The 23,445-nt window shown below is 40.1% G+C and overlaps 1 protein-coding gene across 5 annotated transcripts in view; it reads left to right on the top strand.

The window, feature by feature from the left end:
- LOC122661456 (cleavage stimulation factor subunit 77) overlaps positions 1–23,445 on the top strand; it is a 171,267-nt gene that overhangs the window by 60,584 nt on the left and 87,238 nt on the right. For all 5 annotated transcript variants that reach the window (XR_006332890.1, XM_043856843.1, XM_043856845.1 and 2 more), the window contains exons 11-17: positions 3,942–4,062; positions 4,300–4,358; positions 4,448–4,516; positions 5,685–5,825; positions 7,595–7,659; positions 7,789–7,885; positions 18,237–18,296. Coding sequence is in view for 4 of the 5 variants with exons in the window: in XM_043856843.1 (XP_043712778.1) it covers positions 3,942–4,062; positions 4,300–4,358; positions 4,448–4,516; positions 5,685–5,825; positions 7,595–7,659; positions 7,789–7,885; positions 18,237–18,296 (612 nt within the window). In the remaining variant the exon portion in view is untranslated. The remainder of the gene's footprint in view (positions 1–3,941; positions 4,063–4,299; positions 4,359–4,447; positions 4,517–5,684; positions 5,826–7,594; positions 7,660–7,788; positions 7,886–18,236; positions 18,297–23,445) is intronic.

The following is a 23,445-nucleotide window of genomic DNA, read 5'->3' as shown; positions in this document are numbered from 1 at the left end:
CGAAATTATATGCAAATGGGCAGCAATAAAAATACATGTAGAATTTACATATAGCTATTTAGTATTTTCCCCCTAACCCTCATTTAAAAATAATTTTTTAAAATATGTTTCAAATAAATATTGGCCGAGCACAACAAAACCAAAAAAGATATGCAAATGGGCAGCATTTAAAAAACATTTACAATTTACTTTTATATTTTTCATTAATTTTAAAACAAAAGCCTCATATTTTCCCTATTTTTTCCATTTTTTTTGAATTTTTCAAATATTTTTATAATTTCCAAAAATTAAAATACTTAATTATTTACAGAAAACTATTTTCGACACTGTGAGGCCGTAGATCGGCCAATGGTGTCTAACCTATATTTAATTGATAACCATACAATGTACATAACCCCTATTATTTTTAGATTTTTGTTGTAGGAAAATCAAAATTTTGAAGCAGAAAAATAAAAAAATAATATATATACCGAAAAAAAATTTCGACACCGTGAGGTTATAAATCGGCCTCCGGTGTCTGATATATATTATTTTCATCACAAACAAACAAATATTGATCATGCATTTTCTAAAAAAAACAAATTTTGAGAAGATGGTTTTACCTGGAATAGTGGAAAGGCTTCACAGATGTGCTATTGGTGTGTTCTCCGGCATAAATGCGGCGATGATTCAAAGGCCGGTGCAAGAATCAGCAAGGAGAAGTGAAAGGATGAAGAACAAGGAGAAAAAACCAAAAAAACCAGAGCTTGTTAAGCCTCGGTCGAAATTTTGATGAGACTAACGAGTTTTGGTATTTATAAAAGGCACTTTTGAAAAGAAATCTCGATATCTCACAAGATTTTGACTTTGTCTCGAGATATCGCGAGATGGTCAAAATTTCGACCGAGTTTTTGCATTTCTTTGATTCGAGCTGCTGTTTCGTTTCGGTCAGGTTAAGATTCTCGAAATACTCGAGATCTCGACTGAGATTTCGCTAGATTTAGTACTATGACTAAAAGTGTCATGTAAAAATAAAATCATCTGACTAGTCAACTTCTCAGAGAACAAGAACATTTCTCTAAATCGAGAACAATTTAATTACTTATAGATAAGATCATATTTTCTAAGAACAATATAAACCAAATGTATGTTTGATTGTTTCAAACTTCCAATGGCTTGCTTCTTCAATTCTGTTGTCTTCTAGTTCTATGTTGATTTTTGATGACTTGATGTGGCTTAATATTGATTTATGATGACTTGATGTGACTTAATGTGGCGTAATGTTGATTTTTAATGACTTGAGTAGGCTTAATGTTGATTTTTGATGATATAAGGTATATATTGTAGCATACGAAATAATGTTAGAAAAGGGAGAAATAAAAAATAACACTTGAGGGCGCCTTGGTCACCTAGGCGGGTGCCTTGTCGCCTAAGCGCTTAGACACCCCTCCAATGCCTTGAATCGCTTTGCCGCCTTGCCAACTACGGTTTTTGCATCCTTGTTACAAGAGATTGATTGTCTGGAAGAAAGAAATTGGGTTTATTACTGGAGGGGATGGAGAATGGCAATGGTCAAAAAAAGATTTGTCTAGGGTTGTTAATAGGGGGATGTATTATGATGGCAAAAGTATTTGGGTTTTTGGGAACTTGCATTAAATTGGTTGGTAAATTAGAACGTTCTTCCACCAATTTGCAAATTTGTTCGACCAATTTGCTAAAGTCGGGATGCAAGTAAAATCATATTGGTCACTTAAGGGTTGAAATGAGATTGTATTGTATGTGTAGAACCTATTGACATTGTAGCTTTAAATATTTATGCAAAACTTAACCTTTTCAATAATGTGGCAAGACCTTCTTGAGCTTCTTTTGGCTGAAATTATTATCTGAAGAGTACAGAGTAAGGTTGGAATGAATGTTGAAAAGGAAGAAGTCTTTCCGAGTCTGTAGCAGAAGGTTTTGGAAATTGAAAAGGCTCCAAGCCCAACTGGCTTGATTTAGTGAAAGTTCTTCAACAAATTTGACCCAAGAATAACATGATATGTAGGGTCAAATAAGACATGTTTCTCTCTGATTCCTGATGTGTAATTCTGCTAGAGATGTGAAAGATTATAGGCCTAACAGCTTGAATCCGAGTTCATATAAATTTTTTACTTGTCTTCTAATTGAAATTTGAAAGAAGTAATGCGTTCAGTCATCGACCCTCCGCAAGGGGTTTCTTTGGCTTCCATTTTTCAAAAGATATATTGATCATCTATGGATGCTTGATATGTAAAATTATTTGTACTGGTTGGGATTCCAAGAGTGGTACGGGTGCTCTTGGATCATCCATGCAGCAAGGCATTATGAAGTTCCATTCCGACTTTGAATCTACATGTTCCTTCCAGGTGGGGAAAGGGTCCAGAGTTCATTTTTGGGACCATGAGTAGTTTTATGATGGTTATAGATGGTGAACTATGTGAGTTATATCCATGGTTATGTAATGTGGTGGTGAACAAGGAGGTTATGATCAATCAGATATTTGACATTATTGGTTGTTCTATTGTTTGGTCCCCTGTTTTTAGAAGAGATCTTTTGGATTGTGGGGTTGGTCAATCTGCTAATTTGCTTCAAAGGCTTCAAAATATAGACATCAATGTTTCAGCCCCTGCTGAAGGATGTAGTTAGAGGTCTGTTCTCAGTAAAAGCGTATTCTATTTCCTATCTGGTCATGACTATGAGATTGCTGATGGAGCTTGCATTTGGAGAAACCCTCCCCCCCTTTGAATTCTAGTTTTTGCCTGGGTCTTTTTGTTGAAGAAATTTTTTAACTCTCGATCAGTTTAAAAAGGGGTTTTTTTTGCTGGCTAATAGGTACTAACTTTGTCTAAAAGAGAAAGAGTATGCTCAACATATTTTTTTGCGTTGTTAGCTTTCAGTGGATTTACGAATGTTTTTCTTGGGCATGCTTAGTGCTGGATGGTCCCTCCCTCTCACCTTAAACACGTGTTTACTGAATGACCACATGTTAGTCTTCCTCCAAAAGCATCGGTGGTTTAACAGCTTATTCCATTTGCTTCTGTTGGGTTCTTTGGAATGAAAGGCGCAAAAGACTTTTTGATGATGATAAGTTTTTCTCAGCTAACTACTGATGTTGGTCAACTCCTTGCTGACTGGGCTAGCTACGTCCAAGGAATTTGAAGATGTTAATGTGAAGGCTCTTGGAAATAATTGGTGGTTGTTGCTTTATTACTGAGTTCGATTTTTCCCAGTTATGTTGTTCTGTCTCAATTTTTTTGTAATGAAATCAGACTGTGTGAGAAAACAAGGAGAAGAAGAATAGAGGGAGGGAAGGAGAATTGGGAGAAAAAGAGATTAGCTCACGGTTAGTCTCACACAGAAGATCAAGGGTATATATCCTCTGTGATGGGCTAATACCTTTCTTACTACAAACTACTTCGATGCCCAGAAAATGCTTGAGAGCCCCCAAGTCTTTCATCTGAAACTGCTGCTGTAAATGAGCTTTGACATCTTCAATACTAGGTAAGTCATTACCAGAAACAATAATGTCATCAATATAAACCACCAACACAGCCATTTTAAAACCCTGACGACGAGCAAACATAGAATGATCAGAGTAACACTGTGAAAATCCACAATTAGCAATGCTAAACTTATCAATCCAAGCTCTCGGGAAGTGTCTCAACCCATAAATAGTGTTGTGCAGGTTTCTCTGTCTTAAATCTTTTCTATTGTATTCAAGCACACCTATGCAGACTTCTTATTCGTGTGTTAGTGGTCTATGAAGTATGAATACTCCCATAAATATCTAGTTTAAATTTTTCTAGAATGAAACCAAGTCTGTCTTTCTTGTTTTGTTCCTTGCAAATGCGTCTTGGAGTTTTTCTTTATGGTACTTGTCGCTGTCTGTTGTTGTGCAGAGCTTCATTCACTGTTTCCTTACAACTTTTTCTGTTATTGTGCAGTGTCTTATGTATTTATATCATTATCCTGATATATGGTATGACTATGCTACATGGCATGCAAAAAGTAGTTCTATAGATTCTGCGATCAAAGTGTTTCAGCGGGCTTTGAAGGCTCTTCCTGGTAATTCTTGTTTCTTCTTCCTTCCTCCCATTTAAGTACTTCTAATCATATCATTCTTCTATCAGTTTTTGCACTCACATGTTTTATTGGACAATTTTTAGGAATAACACTTCTATTTTAGAGGAGTCTAGTCTTATTATTCCTTATTAATGCAAGGCAGTTGAGTTGGACCATTCCCTGCCACTGGTGAGGGCAAACCACAAAAGTTACTTATTTCTTCCCCCTTCTTCATACTAGATTCTGAGGTGCTAAGGTTTGCTTTTGCGGAGCTGGAAGAGTCTCATGGAGCAATTCAGGTCCAAAGTGTGATAATATTTTTTATTACACTCCTGCTCTCTATTGTTCTTGGCTATTGTTAACTCATAGCTGTTTGGTTGTGATGCAGCCTGCAAAGAAAATATATGAGAACCTCTTGAGTAATGCTGTCAATGCAACAGCATTGGCACACATACAAGTAAGCAACATTTTGTATTTGACAGTGGGTATGTTGCCTGTGGTTAATTACTGTTGACAAGTTCAAACTGGAGCATGGTGGAGAGAGTCTGTCAAGTACTGAATGTGGATAGAAGCAAGGTTTAATATTTTGCGATATCTCGGTATCTCGGGCCTACCGAGATATCCGAGATACCCGAAATATCGCGAAATATGACCGAAATATTGCATTTTTTCTGCAATATTTCGGGGGGTATTTGGCCATATCTAGGCCTGAAACTTCATGGACAGTCTTATTTAAGCTTAATAAACACATTTAAACCATAAAAGTGTAAAAATGTAAATTCAAATTGGTGTTTTGGGCTTGCACCCTTGATTGACATACGGTCGCCGACCCTAATGTATAAATAGTTAAATACACATAGATTAGGCAGTTAATATTTAATAATAGTATTTAACTTCATCACATATCAAGTTAAAGCCAATACACATTAGAGCTTGGAAGAGTGGAAGAATTGGCAAAAGACTGAAATTCCTTAGCAAATGCAGCTCTCGGTCAAAATATGGACCGAAATCTGCGAAATATTGTATTAAAGCTCCCCTTCACGTGACACTTGAAGCCAAAATACCATATTTCGTCGATATCTCACGAGATATCGTCGATATCTACGAAATATGGTATTTTTTCATTTAGACCTGATTTCGCATCTCGGTAAGCTCGAGATATACGAAATTAAGCAATATTTCGCCGAAATATCGCGAGATTTTGAACCATGGATAGAAGGCACCATGAGAGTATATGAGTGGCCTTAATGGTTATATTCTTGATTTCAAGAATTAAGATCAGGATTAGATCATGGATCTTCCCAGTCATTCTTGATCTAATTCTGGTTGGATTGGCTGATGTACTGTAAAAAATATGAACTAGCCAATGAACTGGCAGTCCACTATTTATTACGTATTGAATTGGTTTCTTCCATTAGGATTGGGATTCGGCAATTTCATCTTGCGATTGTTGGGTCATTATAGTTTGCTTGTGGTTGTATTCCTCACTCCTCAGTCAAGACTTTTTTCTCGACCTTTGGTATGAGATATTAGAAATTGTTGTGCTTTAAAACACCAATTAAGTTCAGTTATTGTTTCAAGTATGTAATTGTGTATCTCCTTAGCGAATGGTGTCGGTTTTGCAGTTTATTCGCTTTCTAAGAAGAACTGAAGGAGTTGAAGCAGCTCGCAAGTACTTCTTAGATGCCCGCAAATCTCCAAACTGCACATATCATGTCTATGTTGCTTATGCAATGATGGCATTTTGTCTTGACAAGGATTCAAAGGTTGGTATTTCAACTGGATGTCTTGTCCTTTGAAGGCTTAGTTTCTAAGTACGTAACAAGGATGCACTCATGCACTATCTTTAAGTGGTAGCTATTGCATTAATATTAAAATTGTACTGAAATACTGCTATATCATATTTTTTTACAGTGTCACTAAAGACCTTAATTCTGAGTGCATTGTAATTCTGGCCATCTGGGAACACGTGGCTTTAAAATTTGCAGAGAAACTTTAGGGGATGCTTTTATAGGCATATAAATATACATCGAGGAATAAGAAAAACATACAGAGGTTCTATGGTTTTGAAACCATGTAATAGGAAGAAATTATACACAAATATAAGAGGCATATCACACATCATGCACTTATGACAATAAACCATGATATAATATGATGTACTAAATTTTATCACGTAAATTTGCATAATGCTACTTTATATTTTCATAGTTAATTGCAAGCATGTTTATGAAAAATGATTTTTTTTGTATTTTAATCCATTTTTAATTGAAGGTTTTATTTCTTTAATTCTCTTAAAATATTCTTCAAATGTTCTTGTTGGTGTGTGAGAGTTGAATGCAGTGAGATAACAATGCAAAAGCAGTTCCAGAAGAGAGAAAAATAGAACTGACGAGCAGAACCAGGATCACCAAAACAGAGAAATTGGGTTGACTCTGGAGGAATTTAATAACTCAATGCAGAGAAAACAGAATGGTCTGATTTTCTGGTCGAGTATTTTTCTCTAGCAGTAGATTGTGTATGCAAGATATCTCTGAAAACAGAGAGCTAGATAGGCTTGGGCAGGTTAATCCATAGTTGTCATGGTGTTTAGGTGAGGGGGCCTAGATGTCAAGGTGATACCAACAAGGCGCCCTTCCAGCAATGGGCGCCTGGACGCCTTTTTCTATTCAGCGCCTAGGCAACACCATTTTTGAGTGTAGATGGGATCCACTAAGGTTTTTGCAAAAAGAAAAGTAGCAAGTTCTCTTTAAAAATCTGAGATTTTTGGGTTTTGTCAGCCTTTGTATCAAGTGCATCGGTGCTGTATCTATCTGTATATGTATCAACACCATATCGGCCTGTATCAATATTGTATGGTCCATATTGGTTCTGTATTGTATGGACATGGCTAATCTCGATATATATCAGACCAATACGACCGATACGTATTGATCCTTGATACCATGATATGCAATGCCAATCATAAATGACCTCATGTTGAACATGGTTACCTTGATTGGAAATTTCAGTTTCAGACCCCATCAATGGCTTATTCCAAATATTAGGTTTTAACGGCACGAAAATTGGTCGACTTGCTCTCTATATTGGCCCATATCTTCTAACTAAATCAACTGTACGTAGTCTTGTTGTATTTGTGTTTTGCTGGGAGTTTTTCTTCTCGAATTACCAGAACTCAACTTCTTACTAAATTTTGCACCATGAATAAAACTTTTTTTTATCTCAAAGATTCCCTGAGTGTTTGTAAGTTTTAACTACACAATGAACTAAAACTATAACATTGGTAGACAAAATACTTTATGCATCATCGAGCCTCCCCCTATCTGATATGTGTTGGAAACTTATCCAAAAGACATGTACTTAGTACTGACTCTTGGTGTGCCCACTGAGTAAATACCTATATTCATTTCATGGTTTTATTTGAAGTTCGAACTAATAAAAATAGCATGTTTTGCTATATAACTACTGTTTATTCTGTTAGTTATGAGGACTAAAAGCTTTAAAATGATCACCATTGGAATTATTTAATGTGTAGGTTGCACACAATGTTTTCGAAGCAGGACTGAAGAGATTTATGCATGAACCTGGCTACATTCTTGAGTAAGTACTTTTCTTCTTTCTGTATTATTCAGAAGATAAGTGGTTAACTATATACAATGCCGTATCACCTTGTAACATGTGTCTAGTTGCATCTATGTGATAATTCTATGTCTTGACATGAATTTACAGATATGCAGATTTCTTGTGCCGCTTAAATGATGATAGAAATATCCGTGCCTTATTTGAGCGAGCTTTGAGCTCACTTCCACCAGAAGAATCTGTAGAGGTAAGGTCCTTACATTCTGGTTGGTAATTGGTAGCATAGTTGTCAAGGTGCTAGGCGAGCCAAGGCGTTCAAGGTCCTCCCTAAGCGCTTAGGCGGCATCTAGGCGGCCTAAATTGCGTTCCAGTATTATTATTTTTTAATATATCAGTTATATGTGTGAAACAATCAAAACCCACATTTGGTTTATATGTTCTTGGAATTGGTCATTTTCAGGTATACCTAGTCTCACATTTGGTTTATACTGTTCTTAGAAAATAAAATGTTATCAATAAGTAATTAACCTGCTCTTGATTAAAAAAATGTTATTGTTTTCTAAGAAATTTGATTGATCAAATGATTTTATTTTTTACATGAGACTTTTTGTATTAGGTAGAGCACAAAACCAGCTTTTCAACAAATCCAAGATTGATTAAATCTGATTTATATTGGAGGAGTTATGTTCCGGTCAAACCTTATTTGGTGTGTGCGAATGCTGTCAAAACAAATGAATATTTTACCTCACTTTTGGTTTTAGTTATGTTTTACCATATTAAGATTTATGAAATTTTTAGATTTGAGAAAAACCACAACATTAGAAAGTTGAAAATTTCACATATCGCCAAAAATCCAGTTTTTGTTCTTGAATTGGGGGGTTGACTTTTTATCCTTTTGGAATTTGGTTTTTTAACTATTTTTATTAGATTCAAATAGGGGGTGTTTGCTTATTTATGAATAACATTTTAAGTAAAAAACATTTACTTAAATGGTATTTGGCATAAATGAGTACCAGAACCTGGTTCGATATTGTTAACAGAACATGATGGGATGTAATGCTTGAGTGAGTAATGATCACCCCAAGCTCTTCTATTTATAGTATTGAAAGGAGAGGACAGAATTACAAATAGGCGATGTGGGACTAAAACCCACATACCCAACTAAACTTAAGAATTAAAAAGGATAAATATACCCTTTCGGGTTTGACTGCTCAACACTCCCCCTCAAGTTGTTGCATAGATATCACACATGCCCAACTTGACCAAATTAGGATGAAACATCTTTCCACTCAATCCTTCAGTCAAGATATCAGCAAGTTGGTCACTAGACTTCACAAAAGGTATACAAATCTGTCTACTTTCCAACTTTTCCTTGATGAAGTGTTTGTCAATCTCTACATGCTTGGTACGGTCATGTTGTACTGGATTGTGGGTAATGCTGCTTGTTGCTTTATTGTCATAGTACAACACCATTGGATGATGAACAAAACCACTAAGATCTTGGAGGAAACTTTGAAGCCACAATAACTCACAGATTTCTTGAGCCATAGCAGGGAACTCTGCTTCAGCACTGGATTTTGCTACTACATTCTGTTTTTTACTATGCCATGTGACAAGATTACCTCCAACAAACGTGCAATACCCTGAAGTAGATTTCCGATCAAGATTACCAACCCAGTCCACATCTCTGTAAGCTTCAATACGAAGATGATCATGTGAGGACAGGAGAATTCCTTTTCCTGGAGCTGACTTCAAGTAGTGGAGAATACGAAGAATAACATCCATATGGTTGGAGTAGGGAACATGCATGAACTGACTGACAAGGCTTACTGCAAATGCAATGTTTGGTATTGTGTGAGAGGGATAAATCAATTTTCCCACCAACCGTTGATAACGGCCCTTATCAACGGGAGTACCATCTTTCTTTTACATACGAGTATTGGCATCCAAAGGAGTATCACAAGGACGACAACCTAACAAACCAGTCTCTAAAAGCAGGTCCAGAACATACTTCCTTTGAGAGAGAAATATGCCTTTGGAAGAACGAGCAACTTCAATCCCAAGGAAGTATCTTAGCTGTCCAAAATCCTTTATTTCAAATTCTCGTCCCAAGAAAAGTTTCAGTTTAGAAACTTCATTGGCATCATTACTAGTCATAACTATGTCATCGACGTAGACAATAAGAAGAGTGATCTTATCTCCGCGACACTTGATGAATAATGTGTGGTCAGCATTACTCTGTTTGTACCCTACAGAGATCATGCCTCTATGGAATCTCCCAAACCAAGCCCGAGGAGATTGCTTCAGCCCATACAATACGCGCTTCAGTCTGCAAACATTCCGATGAGTTTTTTCAGAAGAAAAACCTGGAGGAATCTCCATATAGACTTCTTCTTCCAGCTCCCCATGAAGAAAGGCATTTTTCACATCTAACTGGTGCAAGTCTCAGCTTAGATTAGCAAAATATGATAATAGGACTCGGACAGTATTCAATTTTGCAACTGGGGGAAAGGTCTCCTGGTAGTCGATCCCATAGTTTTGAGTAAACCCCTTAGCGACAAGTTTGGTCTTGTATCCATCAACTCCCAAAGAAGTGAATATGGTACCCAAATAATGAGAGATATGTAAAAAGCAGGTCCGATTACGCCTATTCCAAATCCTAAATGGAATGTAACGATGTAGGGATCCATATGTAAACAGTCTCTATTTACATACGCTCGAATGACCCCTTACTGATCCATCCATCTTCTGCTTGACAACAAATACCTATTTACAGCCAACTGGTTTCTTACCCGAGGGAAGAACCACTAGCTCCCATGTCTCATTTTTGGATAAGGCTTTCACTTCCTTCATCATGGCTGCTTTCCATTTTGGATCTGCCAAGAGGGGAGCATAATAGACATAGCCAAATACTTTTGGTGGCACCACAAAAGAGGAAGAACCCTGTAGGAGGTCAATAGGAGCACTACCAGCAAGGACTGGAGTAGGCATGCGGTTGATGAGGTAGGCAGCGGTGAGAATAGCATCACTCCAATATTGGGTGGGGACTTGCCGTGCAAACATAATGGTCCGAGCAACCTCCAAAAGGTGACGATTCTTCCTTTCAGCCACTCCATTCTGAGCAGGAGTGTTAACATAACTTGTCTGATGAATTATCCCATTCTCAGTTAGATACGTTTGGAACTGCCCCTCCATGTACTCTTTGCCATTATCACTTCACAGAATTTTCAAAGATGCATTGAATTGGGTCTGAATCATCCGGTGGAAGAGCTGAAAACAGCAAAAAGCTTCACTCTTGTGCTACATCATGTACACCCAGGTAGTACGAGTATAACAGTCTATAAAGGAAACAAACCATCTAGAACCAGCTATTGAGACACAACGAGAAGGTCCCCAAAACATTCGTATGAACTAAAGCAAAAGGTGAAGTACTTCCTTTATTAGTGGAAGACTAACTATAACGAGTCTGTTTGGCCAAAACACAAGCCTCACATAAAAACTCATCCTTATTTCTGTCACACCCTGGCCCGGTTTATAAGGGCCAAGTGTGACTGGATGTGTCTCACATCCAACCAACCCACCAGGATTGCAAGTGCTGTACTCTATTTGCAATCTCATTCACAAATACAGAATTTAAATGCAGCGGAAGCAATTAAATATAAGAATAAGGCAGTGAATAAAGAAGATCTAGTGATAACAGCAGTATATATATATTAAGTGAAACTGAGTTACATGGTAAGTTCTCAAAGGTAACCCAAGAACCCAAAAGACTTATATACAATAGTCTATACAAAAGTGTTTATACAAAAAGAGGAAGGAAAGAGGTAGCCTGTCAGCCAGGCGGCTCAGGAGAAGGCACAGTCGTCGCAAGAACACGAAGCATTGTGCTCCATCAAGAGGAGGAGTATCAATCCTGAGAGCTGAAGGAGAGTCCTGAGTAGAGGAGACTCCCACAGAAGCACTAGAAGCAGTAGTAGATATATCATCTGAGAAATAAGGTTAACCACGGGGGTGAGCTCCACTGAGCCCAGTAAGGGAAACATACAAGCAAGTGCAAATAGTCCATGATGAATGACCTAGATCTAAGAATGCATCTAACAGCAATACTAAGTCTCATGAGGTATAAGTACTACTATAGCAGCATACTAGCCTCGGTCCCGGAATATCATAATCAACCGTCGGTCACCCGAGCGAAAGCATTCTACTACGGTGAAGACCCGCCAGTTCCGGCATGAACCATCGGACTCTAGCAGACCCCCAAAGACTAACCCTATTGTTGTTCCCACAGCGGAGCGGATCGCTAACATGGGGACAGTGAATGGCATCCCGGTATTACCCTTCGGACCTACCACAGGTTATCCAACACCTCAACCCCTGTTGGTAAGGGTCGTAGCACTGGGTTCATGATAAATCCTAACCATATGCATACTAACATGATGGCATATGAATCAATATAAGATAATACAGTAATTCTGTCCAACAACATCATCATCGTAATAACTTCCAAGAAATCAAGTAATAAATGCAAATGCAATATGGAAATGCAGCCTAATAACATGCACATCTAATGCAAAGAAGGAGAAAGCTATAAAACTACATGTTCAGAGTATTATTATGATGCATGGTATGGCAGGATTTAACAAATAGAAATTAATAGAACAAACACACCGAAATTAAGGTCAAAATCCCCTTACCTGGCGATGATAGACTAGTCTAGGGTGGTGTAACTCCAGTAACCAGGCAAGAACAGTGAAGAACAGGCCAAAAGTAGTCCTAAAACAATGACAAACATCGAGTAATAGGGTCAGGAGTCAGGTTAAGATCCAACCAAGGTTCAAGGGGGATTTCTGTCCAAAAATATTGGATCGGATTCAGAGGGCAAAATTGGGGTTTTTGGCCTAGGTGCTCTGATCTTCACATGCATGCCACCAATTTCAATTTTCACACTGTTCTAAGGTGGGTCAACCTGGGATTGTGATTTAATTATAAAAATTGCAATTAATTTGAGGGTTTAAAGAGATTAACCCCAAATTTCTAACTTAGGGTTCCTTAATTTAATTGGGTTCAGCTGCAATTTGATGGACAACAAGAAATTAGCAGCCAATTTCAGGTTTTAGACCCATTCTAAGGTGGGTCATGCCTCTTTGATGATTTAATTTCAAAAGTCAAGTCCAATTTGGGGGTTCAACCAATAAACCCCAAATTGGCAATTCTGGGGTTTATAAATTGGTCAATTAAAACCAGAAATTGGATTCCTATGGGGCAGGTTTAGGTCACAGCCATATCTGAACCTAAATTTGGTTCAAAACAGGGTTTGCATATGCTGAAATTGGTTTAATAAACCTAAATTTCTAAGCTTTAATGGCTGATTAGGGCTTAGGGCATAATTAGAGCTGAGAATTGGAGGAAAAGAAGATGGGAAGAGTTCAGATTAGGGCTTACCTGTGTATAATCTCTGAATTCAGTTATAGACAGCACAATTGTGTGCAGCAAGATGACTAAACTGCAGCCAAAATCCCAAGTTCAGGTGGAGAACAAAGCCCTACGGTAAGGCCTCTTTCTTCTCCCCTCCTTCTTCTCTTTTCTTCCTTCTTCTATTTTCTTCTCCAAAGTTCTAAGGCTGGAACGATTTTCCTCTTATGTCTTTCTTATTTGTGAATTGTGAATAGTGTAATGACTTCGTTATATATAGATAGTGGTTTAGTTAAGTGTTGTTTGTTTTTAAGAAGTAAAATCTGTTTTGTAAATTGGTTTCTTAAAACTAATTATGCTATATATGTAGGTAGTGGTTAAGTTAGGGGCTGTTTGTTTTAAAAAGTAAAATCTGTTTTTTAGAAATTAATTCCTAAATCTGATTTTTAATAGAATTTCGTACCTAATAGCTTATCCTAATTATATAATGATGTCATATGACATCAGGGGTATTCCGGGTACGGGTAATTGTTGGAAATAGGATTCCCCACTGGGGATGTGGGTCCCACATAGGCAAATTACTAAACTACCCCTATTAACTCTAATTGGTCAGTACGATACACTATAAAATACAAATAAATCATACTTACAATGGTTTTAGTTGAGGGAGAGGTTCTGCATGCTATCTAGGCAGCAGATCAGGCACAAGTAGCTCAGGTGCGGGGTTCCATCGGGGTCCTTTGACTCCAGAAGAGCAAGTAGGGAAGAATCCCTGGAATCCTCCATAGGTGTGTCGAGTGATTCATCTGTATCCTCGACCGATGCAGCCCATAGCATCGAAGCAACCATAGACTTAGAGCTGGAACCTGAAATCACACAAGTTCCAAAAATTTAAATTTGTTGCGGTTTTCACAATTTCAACCTTTGACTAACTGAGGAAATAAAAAGGCTAAAGTTCGAAGAGGAGGATGCCCGAGTCGACAATGCCATAGGTGAAGATCAGGTGATGTGGCTGAATGTAACTGATGAACTGGACATGGAGTCAATGGAAGTGAAGGTTGACCCATGTCGAGTTAGTAGAGATCACCATGTACCTTACCAACCCCAATCGTCGTCCCTGTCACTAGATCCTGTATGACACAATGAGAAGAAAAAAAAGTTATATTGCAGTTTAATTGTTTAGTAAGACTACTAATTGAAAGAAGATTAGTAGAGAATGAAGGAACATGCAAAACAGAATTTAATGTAAGGGAAGGAGAACAACTGATGGATCCTTTTCCAGAGATAGGGGAAAGGGAACCATTAGCTACTCGAACTGTGTCGTTTCCTGAAGAGGAAGAATACTGGTGAAAAATATGGGAGGAACCAGTCATTTGGTCAGTTGCACCGGAGTCTATAATCCAGGGACTTGTAACAGCCGATGTACAATGACGACCGACTGGAATACCTGAGGCAAAGTGAGAACCAAAAGAGGCAACAGGTGCAGCCGATGGTGTTGATGAAGCCTTGAGCTCGGAAGGCTAGGAGTTCATCTGAAGTAAGACCAGGGTTAGAGGATGGAGCAGCAGGAGCAGCAGTAGTTTCTGTGTGATTAGCCTTGAACTTGGGCTTCCCCTTAGCACCCCGTTTAACCTCAAAATCAGCCGGCTTTCCATGTATCTTCCAACACGTAGCCTTAGTGTGATAAGTTTTGTTGCAGTGTTCACATTTAACCGGCTCCTTGGAGGCAGCATTACCACTATCAGTAATGGTATTAGAGGTGGTGTTAGAACCAGTTTGCAAGGCAGATTTTTCAATAGTAGTAGTGTGCAACATAGTAGCTCGACGACGCTCCTCATTATTGACCAAAGCAAAAGCCTGCTCTAGTGTAGGGACTGGAGATTTGCCAAGAACTTGGACTCTTATGGGATCAAATTCATCATTCAGACCTGCTAGGAAAGTATAGACACGTCTTTTCTCCACGTGTTTATGGTAGGCAGCAATGTCGTCTGCAGTAGAAGGCTGATAATCTGAATAGTGATCTAATTGTTTCCGAAGTCCTTTTAGGTAGGCATAATATTTGGAGACGGACAGTTCCTTCTGAGTGGTTTCATGGACCCTTTTTTTAAGTTCATACACCCGAGCATCATTCCCATCCTGCCCAATGGTCTGCTTTGCTGCACTCCAAATAGAATAATAGGCTGTACCTAACAATAAGTAGTTGTTGGAGATGTCCGGTTGCATAGAATGCAGCAAATAGGACATCACCATGGCATCATTGGATACCCATCGAACTTGAGGTGAACCCTCTTCAACAGGTTTCTTTGTACTGCCAGTAATATGGCCAGTAAATCCTCGACCAGTAATGGTCAAATAAGTAGACCTGGACCACATCAAGTAGTTTGTTCCATCCAGTTTGATAGGAGTAGCAAAAGGTAAATATTCAGGCCTTGACTGTCCATCAGTTTCAGAACCAGAAGTAGCAGTAGTAACAGTTGAACCAGGCATGGTAATTAATAAACAAGGAACCAACAATAATGAATCTGAATCAAAGAACAACAGGCTCTATGTAACCAGCCAAAGAAGTGCCAGAATCAAATCGATAGTTTGGAGAGAAAAAACCTGATTTGTGCAAGAAAACTCAATATAAATTGCTGAAAAACAGATCGAGTGCTCCCCTTATATGGATAGAACTTTCCTCAAAAAATCAGCCAAGGATGACAACCCTAACCCTCAAATCGATTTTTGTCAGGGCTTTTAGAAACCCTGAAACTTGATCGATATAGGGTAGGGGGCTTCAATTGGTGATGATGATTGGTGATAAATGCTGTCCCAGGCTGCAAGAATGGGTCTCCAATATGAATAATCAATCTCCAATGATAATTGAGACTTGATCTTCAAGAGGGAGAATTTCCAAAAATTGCAGAAAAGATGGGTCAGCTGCAACTATCGAACCTTCTTCATATCATAGTGGAGGTACCATGGAGGGCAGCAACTAGATCATCGATCACCTCCTAAGTGCTGCCCTTCAATGGGGAAAGGAAACCAAAACAGAAAAAGAAGAAGAAGCAGAGAGACAGAGAGAGAGAGAGAGAAGAAATGAGAGGAAACGATGGGGGATGTTCTGAACTAGATCAGGTCTAGCTTTGATACCATGTTAACAGAACACGATGGGATGTAATGCTTGAGTGAGTAATGATCACCCCAAGCTCTTCTATTTATAATATTGAAAAGAGAGGACCAAGGTACTAAAACTCGGGTCTTGGTACCAACTCGGCTCTTAGAAAAATTAAGACGAGTCGAGATCTCGCCGAGTTGGTGCATTTTTTTTTTCCAACTCGAAGCCTCAACTTTGGGTCAACCCGAGATCTGGACCCGATATCCGAGATCTCACCGAGATATTGCACTTTTGAGACTCGCAGGTAGGGGTGTCAATTCAAGGCCCGGCCCGGCAGAACCGACCGAGCCCGCCGACTAAAGCCCGGCCCGTTTACTAAACGTGTCGGGCTTAAGCCCAGCATGTTTAGTAATCGGGCGGTCTCGGTGTGGGGTCTTAGCCCGTCGGGCGCCCGACCGGACCCACCGAATGCTAGCCCGACCTAGCCCAACCTTGATGTGTAAAGATATCCCAGGAACTGGGTGATCTTCCATCCTCTCTTGCTGCTCCTTTCACCTTCAACACAGAACCACCACCACATATATACTCAGTATTTTCTTATCTATGATTTGAATAACTCCTCCTAATCTAATCTTCCATAAAGAAACAATTCAGTTTCAATTTGATGACAGGAGATCTAATATAAGGTTCATGATGATACTATACCTGATAAGCCGAAGTTAATCCACCGAAGACGAAGTCGGAGGGGAAGTCATGGCGGCTATATTTGGGGGAGTTTTGGCAGCTATATTTGGATGAGTTTTGGCCTGAACCCACCTCTGATGAAGCTAATAGACAACTTGCAAATGAAGAAGAAGAAGAAGAAGGAATAGCCAAATTGACTACTCCTTTCCTGAACCCACCTCTACTATTATTTCACTCAAATCGTTTACTGTTGATGAGATGGAACCCATTGAAGGGTATAATGTTGTATTAACATCAGTGCTGAGAAGTGTCAATTTAAAAAGATTGAATCCATTACATGATATTTGGTCTGAAACATCAATTAGCCCGACCGTTTAGAGTTAAATAGGTCATTAACCTGACCAAGACCCGTTTTAGGCCCGTTTAGTCCAAATAAGGTTGCACCGATTAAAGACCGAACACCGACCGACCAAAATGAAACCGTACCATGCCCGCCCAATGCAAGCCCGAATGCCTAAATGGTCGGACATGGTGCAGCCTATAAAATTGGTGAGACCCGTTCAGGCCCGACCGAGACCAACCGAGCCCGACCGGTTGACACCCCTACTCACAGGCAGTCTCGTCTCGGCTTTTCCAAAAACCGAGAAACTCGGCGAGATCGAGATCTCGAACTATGGAGAGAACAGAATTACAAATAGGCGATGTGGGACTAAAACCCACATACCGGACTAAACTTAAGAATAAAAAAAAGACAAATATACCCTTTTGGGTTTGACTACTCAACAGATACCAATTAAACCAATGCACGGTGCCCTACAATAAGACGGCAGCCGCCTAGGCACCTAGAAATCCGCCTGGACACCTAGGCAAAGCCTTGACAACTATGATTGGTAGTATGTTGGATGACTCTTTTTTCTCGACTTAGATTATATGCATCACCAGCTCTTGGGTTCCAGTGTGAACCATTTTTTTAACCTTGATGCAGCTCACAGTAATTGATTAATTTCATCTACTTTTGGAGCAGGACATATCAAGGATAGTTTTGCTATATATATTTCTCTTCAAGTATATTTATTAAAGTATTTTACCCACCATTAATTGGACTAGCCGTCCCAAGTGGAGTTCAATTGTCCTCAGGCTGCTCCCCTGGTGTGGTATCAAACTGGTTCCCTTTAATTTCTTGGTTCACCCATTATGAACAGGCAATAATGTGATAAATGTCATGTTTTTTTTTTTTTTTTTTTTTTTTTTTTTGTGTCTATTCAATAGCTTAGTGGTTTTTAGAACTTCTCTCCACCTCCCAAAAAAAGAAAAAAAGGAAAAGAGTAGACATTACTATATTGGTTCATTTATTTTTTGTCGACTCTTTTTTCCCCTGTTCTTTTTGGTATTATTTCTTGTGTAGGTTTGGAAGAGGTTTGCCCTATTTGAGCAAACATACGGAGATCTGGCTAGCATGTTAAAGGTATTTATTAGTTCTGTTCTTTGTGGTGTTTTTTGCTTGTTGAACCCATTGATGGCTGTGCCGTTCCTGTAGTGAAAAGTTTGCATTATCATTGGACCACCTGCATGTAGTACTTATCTAGATTTCAGTTATTTATGTTCTTAGCAATTGTACATATTTTCTTCCAACGAGATTCTTATTTAATATTTTAATTAAAGCAACCTTTTTGAAAATTTTTTCCTGATTATGTTTTTCTATATCTATATGTAACTGTTGGTGTTGATGCTACAGAGCTAGTTCAATACTTGGGTGACCTGTGATGCCATATCCCACCTGAAAGAAGAGGGAAAGAAACTATCATAAAACTTTTTTGACTCCGTATTTTGGAAAGAATCCAATCATTGACTTTTTTAGTTATTAGTATTTTCCCCCTCTCCTGTTTTGGTGACCATTGAAATGATGTATCAATAGTTTGACAACAATACCAAAACTAGTTATCTACTCTTTTGGGAAATCTTCTTACTGACTCCTAGGACAATTTTAAATTTAACCTGATAATGCAATCAGAAGATGTTGCAATAAGAATGTTGGTCATCATCAAAGCCCGCATTTCATAGAGGGGAAAGTGAAAAAGGCCTCCCAAAAGCCGGCATTTTTTATGGGGTTCCATTTGGCCATGGATGTTTTTGCTGCTTCCAGGAAGAAGGCACTACTCAGTTTTTCATTTATTTTGATCTAGTCCAAGACAATAAATGAACAAAGCCCAAACATGGGGGTCTTCATTAACAGACAGAAGTTTTATGTGCTTCCAGGAAAAAGAAACAGCTCATTTGGTTTTTTTTTTTATTGATAACTTTGGGAATTGTGACTTGTGTCAATGAGACACAATCACATGTCTATTTATAATAAATGCAATGAGAGTACAAGGACAGAAATGCCCCTAGGGCAACACAACATAAAACACTTAGGACGATTCTACCCTTATATCCCATATTACAACACTTCCCCTCAAGTTGGAGCATGGATATCACATATGCCCAACTTGCATACAAGAGGACAAAAAACTTTGCTATTCAACCCCTTAGTGAAGATATCAGCCAACTGGTTGCCAGACTTGACAAAGGGAATACAGATCAGTCCTTGCTCGAGTTTCTCTTTTATGAAGTGATGATCTATCTCCACATGTTTGGTTCGATCATGTTGGACAGGGTTATGGGCAATACTAATTGCAGACTTATTGTCACATTACAATAACATGGGCAGTGAAGTAGGAAGTGCCAAATCGTTCAGTAGCCCCTGAAGGCACATCAACTCACATATGCCATGGGACATGGCACAAAATTCAGCCTCAACACTAGAACGGGCAACAATAGTCTGTTTATTACTTCACCAAGTCACCAAATTACCTCTAACTAGAGTACAATAGCCAGAAGTGGACCGACGGTCATTAGGACAACTAGCCCAATCAGAGTCTGTTGTAATATGGGCAGTTGGTCTTCCACGACCAAGGTCCTTAGTAGAAGTAGTGGTAGGGTGCCCATGAAGCTTCCAACAAAAATCCATGGTGTGCCTCTCCTTCCCACAATAATCACATTTAATAGGTTCTTTATCAGGGTGATCACTGGGGCGAGAGGAGTTACCTTTAGGCGGTGTAGGAGAATCAGAAACAAGAGCCAATCTATCCTGGGAAGAAGGGAGCATCATGGCATTCCGCCGACTATCCTCCAATTGGATCAGTGAATATGCATGCTCGAAGGTGGGAAAGGGATCCCTGCTAAGAACCTGGGCACGAAGTTGACCGTACTCTACATTTAGCCCAGCAAAAAATTCATACACCCTGAATTTATCCTCCCGTTTCTTGAACTTGATCACATCTTTAGGGGTAGAAGCTTGGAAAGTGTCATAAAAATCTAACTCCTGCCACAGACTTCACAACTCGGAGTAGTAATGGGACAGGCTGAGTTCTTTCTACTTGGTCTAATGAAGTTTCTTTCGCAACTCATAGACCTGGGCATCATTCCCAACCTGAGAGTAAGTCTCCTGAGCGGCCTTCTAAATTTTTGCTGCAGTGTCAAGCAACAAGTAACCACGAGCAAGTTGTGATGTCATGCTGGAGAGTAAATAAGACATCACAAGGGTGTTGGAAGAACTCCATTTTTCTTGTTCAGGACTTGCAGTGAGGGGTTTCTCCTTTGCACTAGTGAGATAACCCATAAATCCATGAGAATCGATGTTGAGATAACAGGTTCTGGACCACATCAAATAGTTGCTGCCATCTAGTCGAACGACACAGGTAGGGAAAGTGGGAAAGTCATCGTGAGACCCATGGATTGGCATCTCCAAAGTAGATGTAGCAGAAGAAGTAGAATCTCCCATCATGACAAGGTGCGGATAAAAAAACTTAACCACAAATCAGAGAAGAAACAGGGAAATAATTAGATCATCAACAGATCTGAAAAAAAAAAGGTTCTTCAAAAAGGAGATCCCAACCTGTTTAGATCATGGAGAGAGGCTGGAACCAATAAAGGAGGGATAAAAGGCCCTCGGTGATGAGAACAACACCACCGAGGGGTGGCGGAACAAGGGAGGCGCGACTCCCTGCCTCTTGGTGACGCTAGATGGGAAACCAAGAGAGAGGGGGTCGCCAGGGAGACGACGGCAGAGCTAGGGAAAGGAAAGAGGTGAGAGAGAGGCGACGGTAGGTGGTGGCGGCACAAGAGAAAGGAAAAAAGAGAAAGGAGGAGAGAGATTGACGGTTTTAACATGTGGTTCTTCTTGAGCTGCTGGGATCACATTAAAGATGACTTCGTCAAAGCTATCCGCAGCTTCTTTTTCAACCCTCGCTAGCCTGCACAGGTTAACCAGACCTTCCTCTGCCTCATCCCCAAGAAGGAAGGTGCCTCTTCTCTGTTCGACTTCAGGCCCATCTCTCTTTGCAACCTCCTCTATAAGTTCATTGCCAAAATCTTGGCAAACAGAATCCAGCTTGTCATCCCTTCCCTTGTCAGTCCTAACCAATCTGCCTTTACCTTTGGCAGAAGCATTGCTGACAACATCATTCTCTGCTCTGAGATCGTGAGAGGCTTTGACAGAAAATCCCACTCCCCTACTGCCCTTATGAAGATTGATCTCCACAAAGCCTTTGACTCCCTTAGATGGGACTTCATCTGTGAGGTGCTATCTTAGATGGGCTTCCCCCCCCCCCTTTCATCCGCTGGATCTATGCATGCATTTCATCCCCCTCCTTCTCTGTCATTGTCAATGGCTCTCCTGCCGGTTTTTTCAACTCCAAAGTCGGAATTCGTCAGGGATGCCCCCTCTCCCCTTTCCTTTTTTCTTTGGCCCTTGAAGTCCTTTCGTGTAGTATCCAAGCCAAAATCGACCTCCACCTCATCTCCCTCATCCCTAAATGCAAAAACCTCAACCTAACTCACCTTGCTTTTGCGGATGATCTTATGATCTTCTCCAAAGCTTTGCCCTCCATCTCGGCCATTATGGCCTCCCTCCATCTTTTCGAGAGTCTCTCGGGCCTTTGTATTAATCTCCTTAAATCTAAACTCTTCCTCCCTGGAGTCTCGGCTTCTGGCAGAGATACCCTCCAGCGTCTCACTGGCTTTTCCCTGGGATCGCTCCCGGTGAAATACCTTAGCCTCCCCCTCATTCCTGCTAGGCTCTCCAGCCACCATTGCACCTCCATGCTGGACAATATCCACAAGCGTCTCCAACTTTGGAAAGGCCGTCTCCTTTCCTATGCAGGTAGGTTGGAAGGCATCAACTCGGTTCTCCAATCCTCCTACATCTATTGGTGTTGCATCTTTGGCCTTCCAAAAGCCACCATCAAAGCTATGGTATCCGTTTTCTGTGCCTTCCTTTGGAAAGGTCAGGAAACCTCTCACTTCCTTCACCCTATCAGTTGGAAATTTATCTGTCTCCCCAAGTCTGAAGGAGGTTTAGGAATTCGTCGTATCCGTGACTCCAACACTGTGGGTATTCTGAAGTTGATTTGGAAAATCTCTTCAAAGCACGATTCCATTTGGGTTCATTGGGTCTACTCCCACCTCCTTAAAAAGGATTCCTTCTGGACTGCTCCCATCCCTTCTGATTCCTCCTGGGTCTGGTGCAAGATCCTCCTCCTCCGCCCACTGGCCCTTAGTGCCACCTCCTCCTCTATCTCTGATGGGTCCTCAATCTCCCTCTGGCTTGACCCCTGGTACCCCAACGGTGTCCTTTATAACTTCCTTGGTGCAAGAGCAGTTTATACCTCCGGCATTCCTAAGCCCGCCCCTCTCTCAGTCATCATTGCCCATGGCACTTGGACCCCCCTCCCCTTTCCCCCCCACCCTCTCCCGATTCTGGAACTTCCTCCCCCCTTCCCCCCCTCCCCCCCCAACCCATGCGGACAAGATCATCTGGCTACCCTCTCCAAATGGCCTCTTCACTTTCAGTTCTGCCTGGAACCTAGCTAGATCCCAAGCCTCGATTGTCATTTGGCACAAGCTAGTCTGGTTCAAAGGTCACATCCCTCGCCATAGCTTCCTAGCCTGGAGAACCCTCAACCTTTGCCTCCCAACCCAAGACTTCCTTCTTCACAGAAGAATCCCGGTTTCCCCCTCTTGTATCTTTTGTTGGACCGGCCATGAAGACATTGACCACCTCTTCTTTGATTTCCCCTTCTCTTCTACCATCTGGAAAAAAACCCTTTCTTTTATTTGGCCTCGCAGAATAAGATCACTCCTCTTTGCTAGAGAGTGGCTTTGGCTGGACATGAGTTTTCCTGGGCAAACTATATGCGACACTATTGGCAAGCTTGTGTTCTGTGCGGCCCTGTTAGGAGATGGACCTTTAATTCTCATGTTCGGCTTGATTTGGAAAGCCATCTTCTTTGACGTTCCTCCAAACTTGGTGTTTTGCCTTAGAAGGCCCTTCCGGACACCCCAAGGAATAAGCATATTGTTGTATCCTGGGGTTTAGATAGCTCTTTTTTGAGAACCTGTTAGTTGGTTTATTTCCCCTTCCCCCTCTTCTCCTTTTGTATACCCCCCCTTTTTTTTTTTTTTCTTTCCTTCTTCTCGTTGGTAATACATTATTTATTCACCAAACAAAAAAAAAAAAAAAAAATCATTCCAAGTGAGCTTCTTGAGTCCCTTCGGATTCCAAATGAGGCAGAGAT

Source organism: Telopea speciosissima, chromosome 5, assembly GCF_018873765.1.
Source record: "Telopea speciosissima isolate NSW1024214 ecotype Mountain lineage chromosome 5, Tspe_v1, whole genome shotgun sequence".
Taxonomy (NCBI): Eukaryota; Viridiplantae; Streptophyta; class Magnoliopsida; order Proteales; family Proteaceae; genus Telopea; species Telopea speciosissima.
The sequence above is the reverse complement of the archived record's forward strand: the minus strand, read 5'-3'. Positions and strand labels throughout refer to the sequence as shown.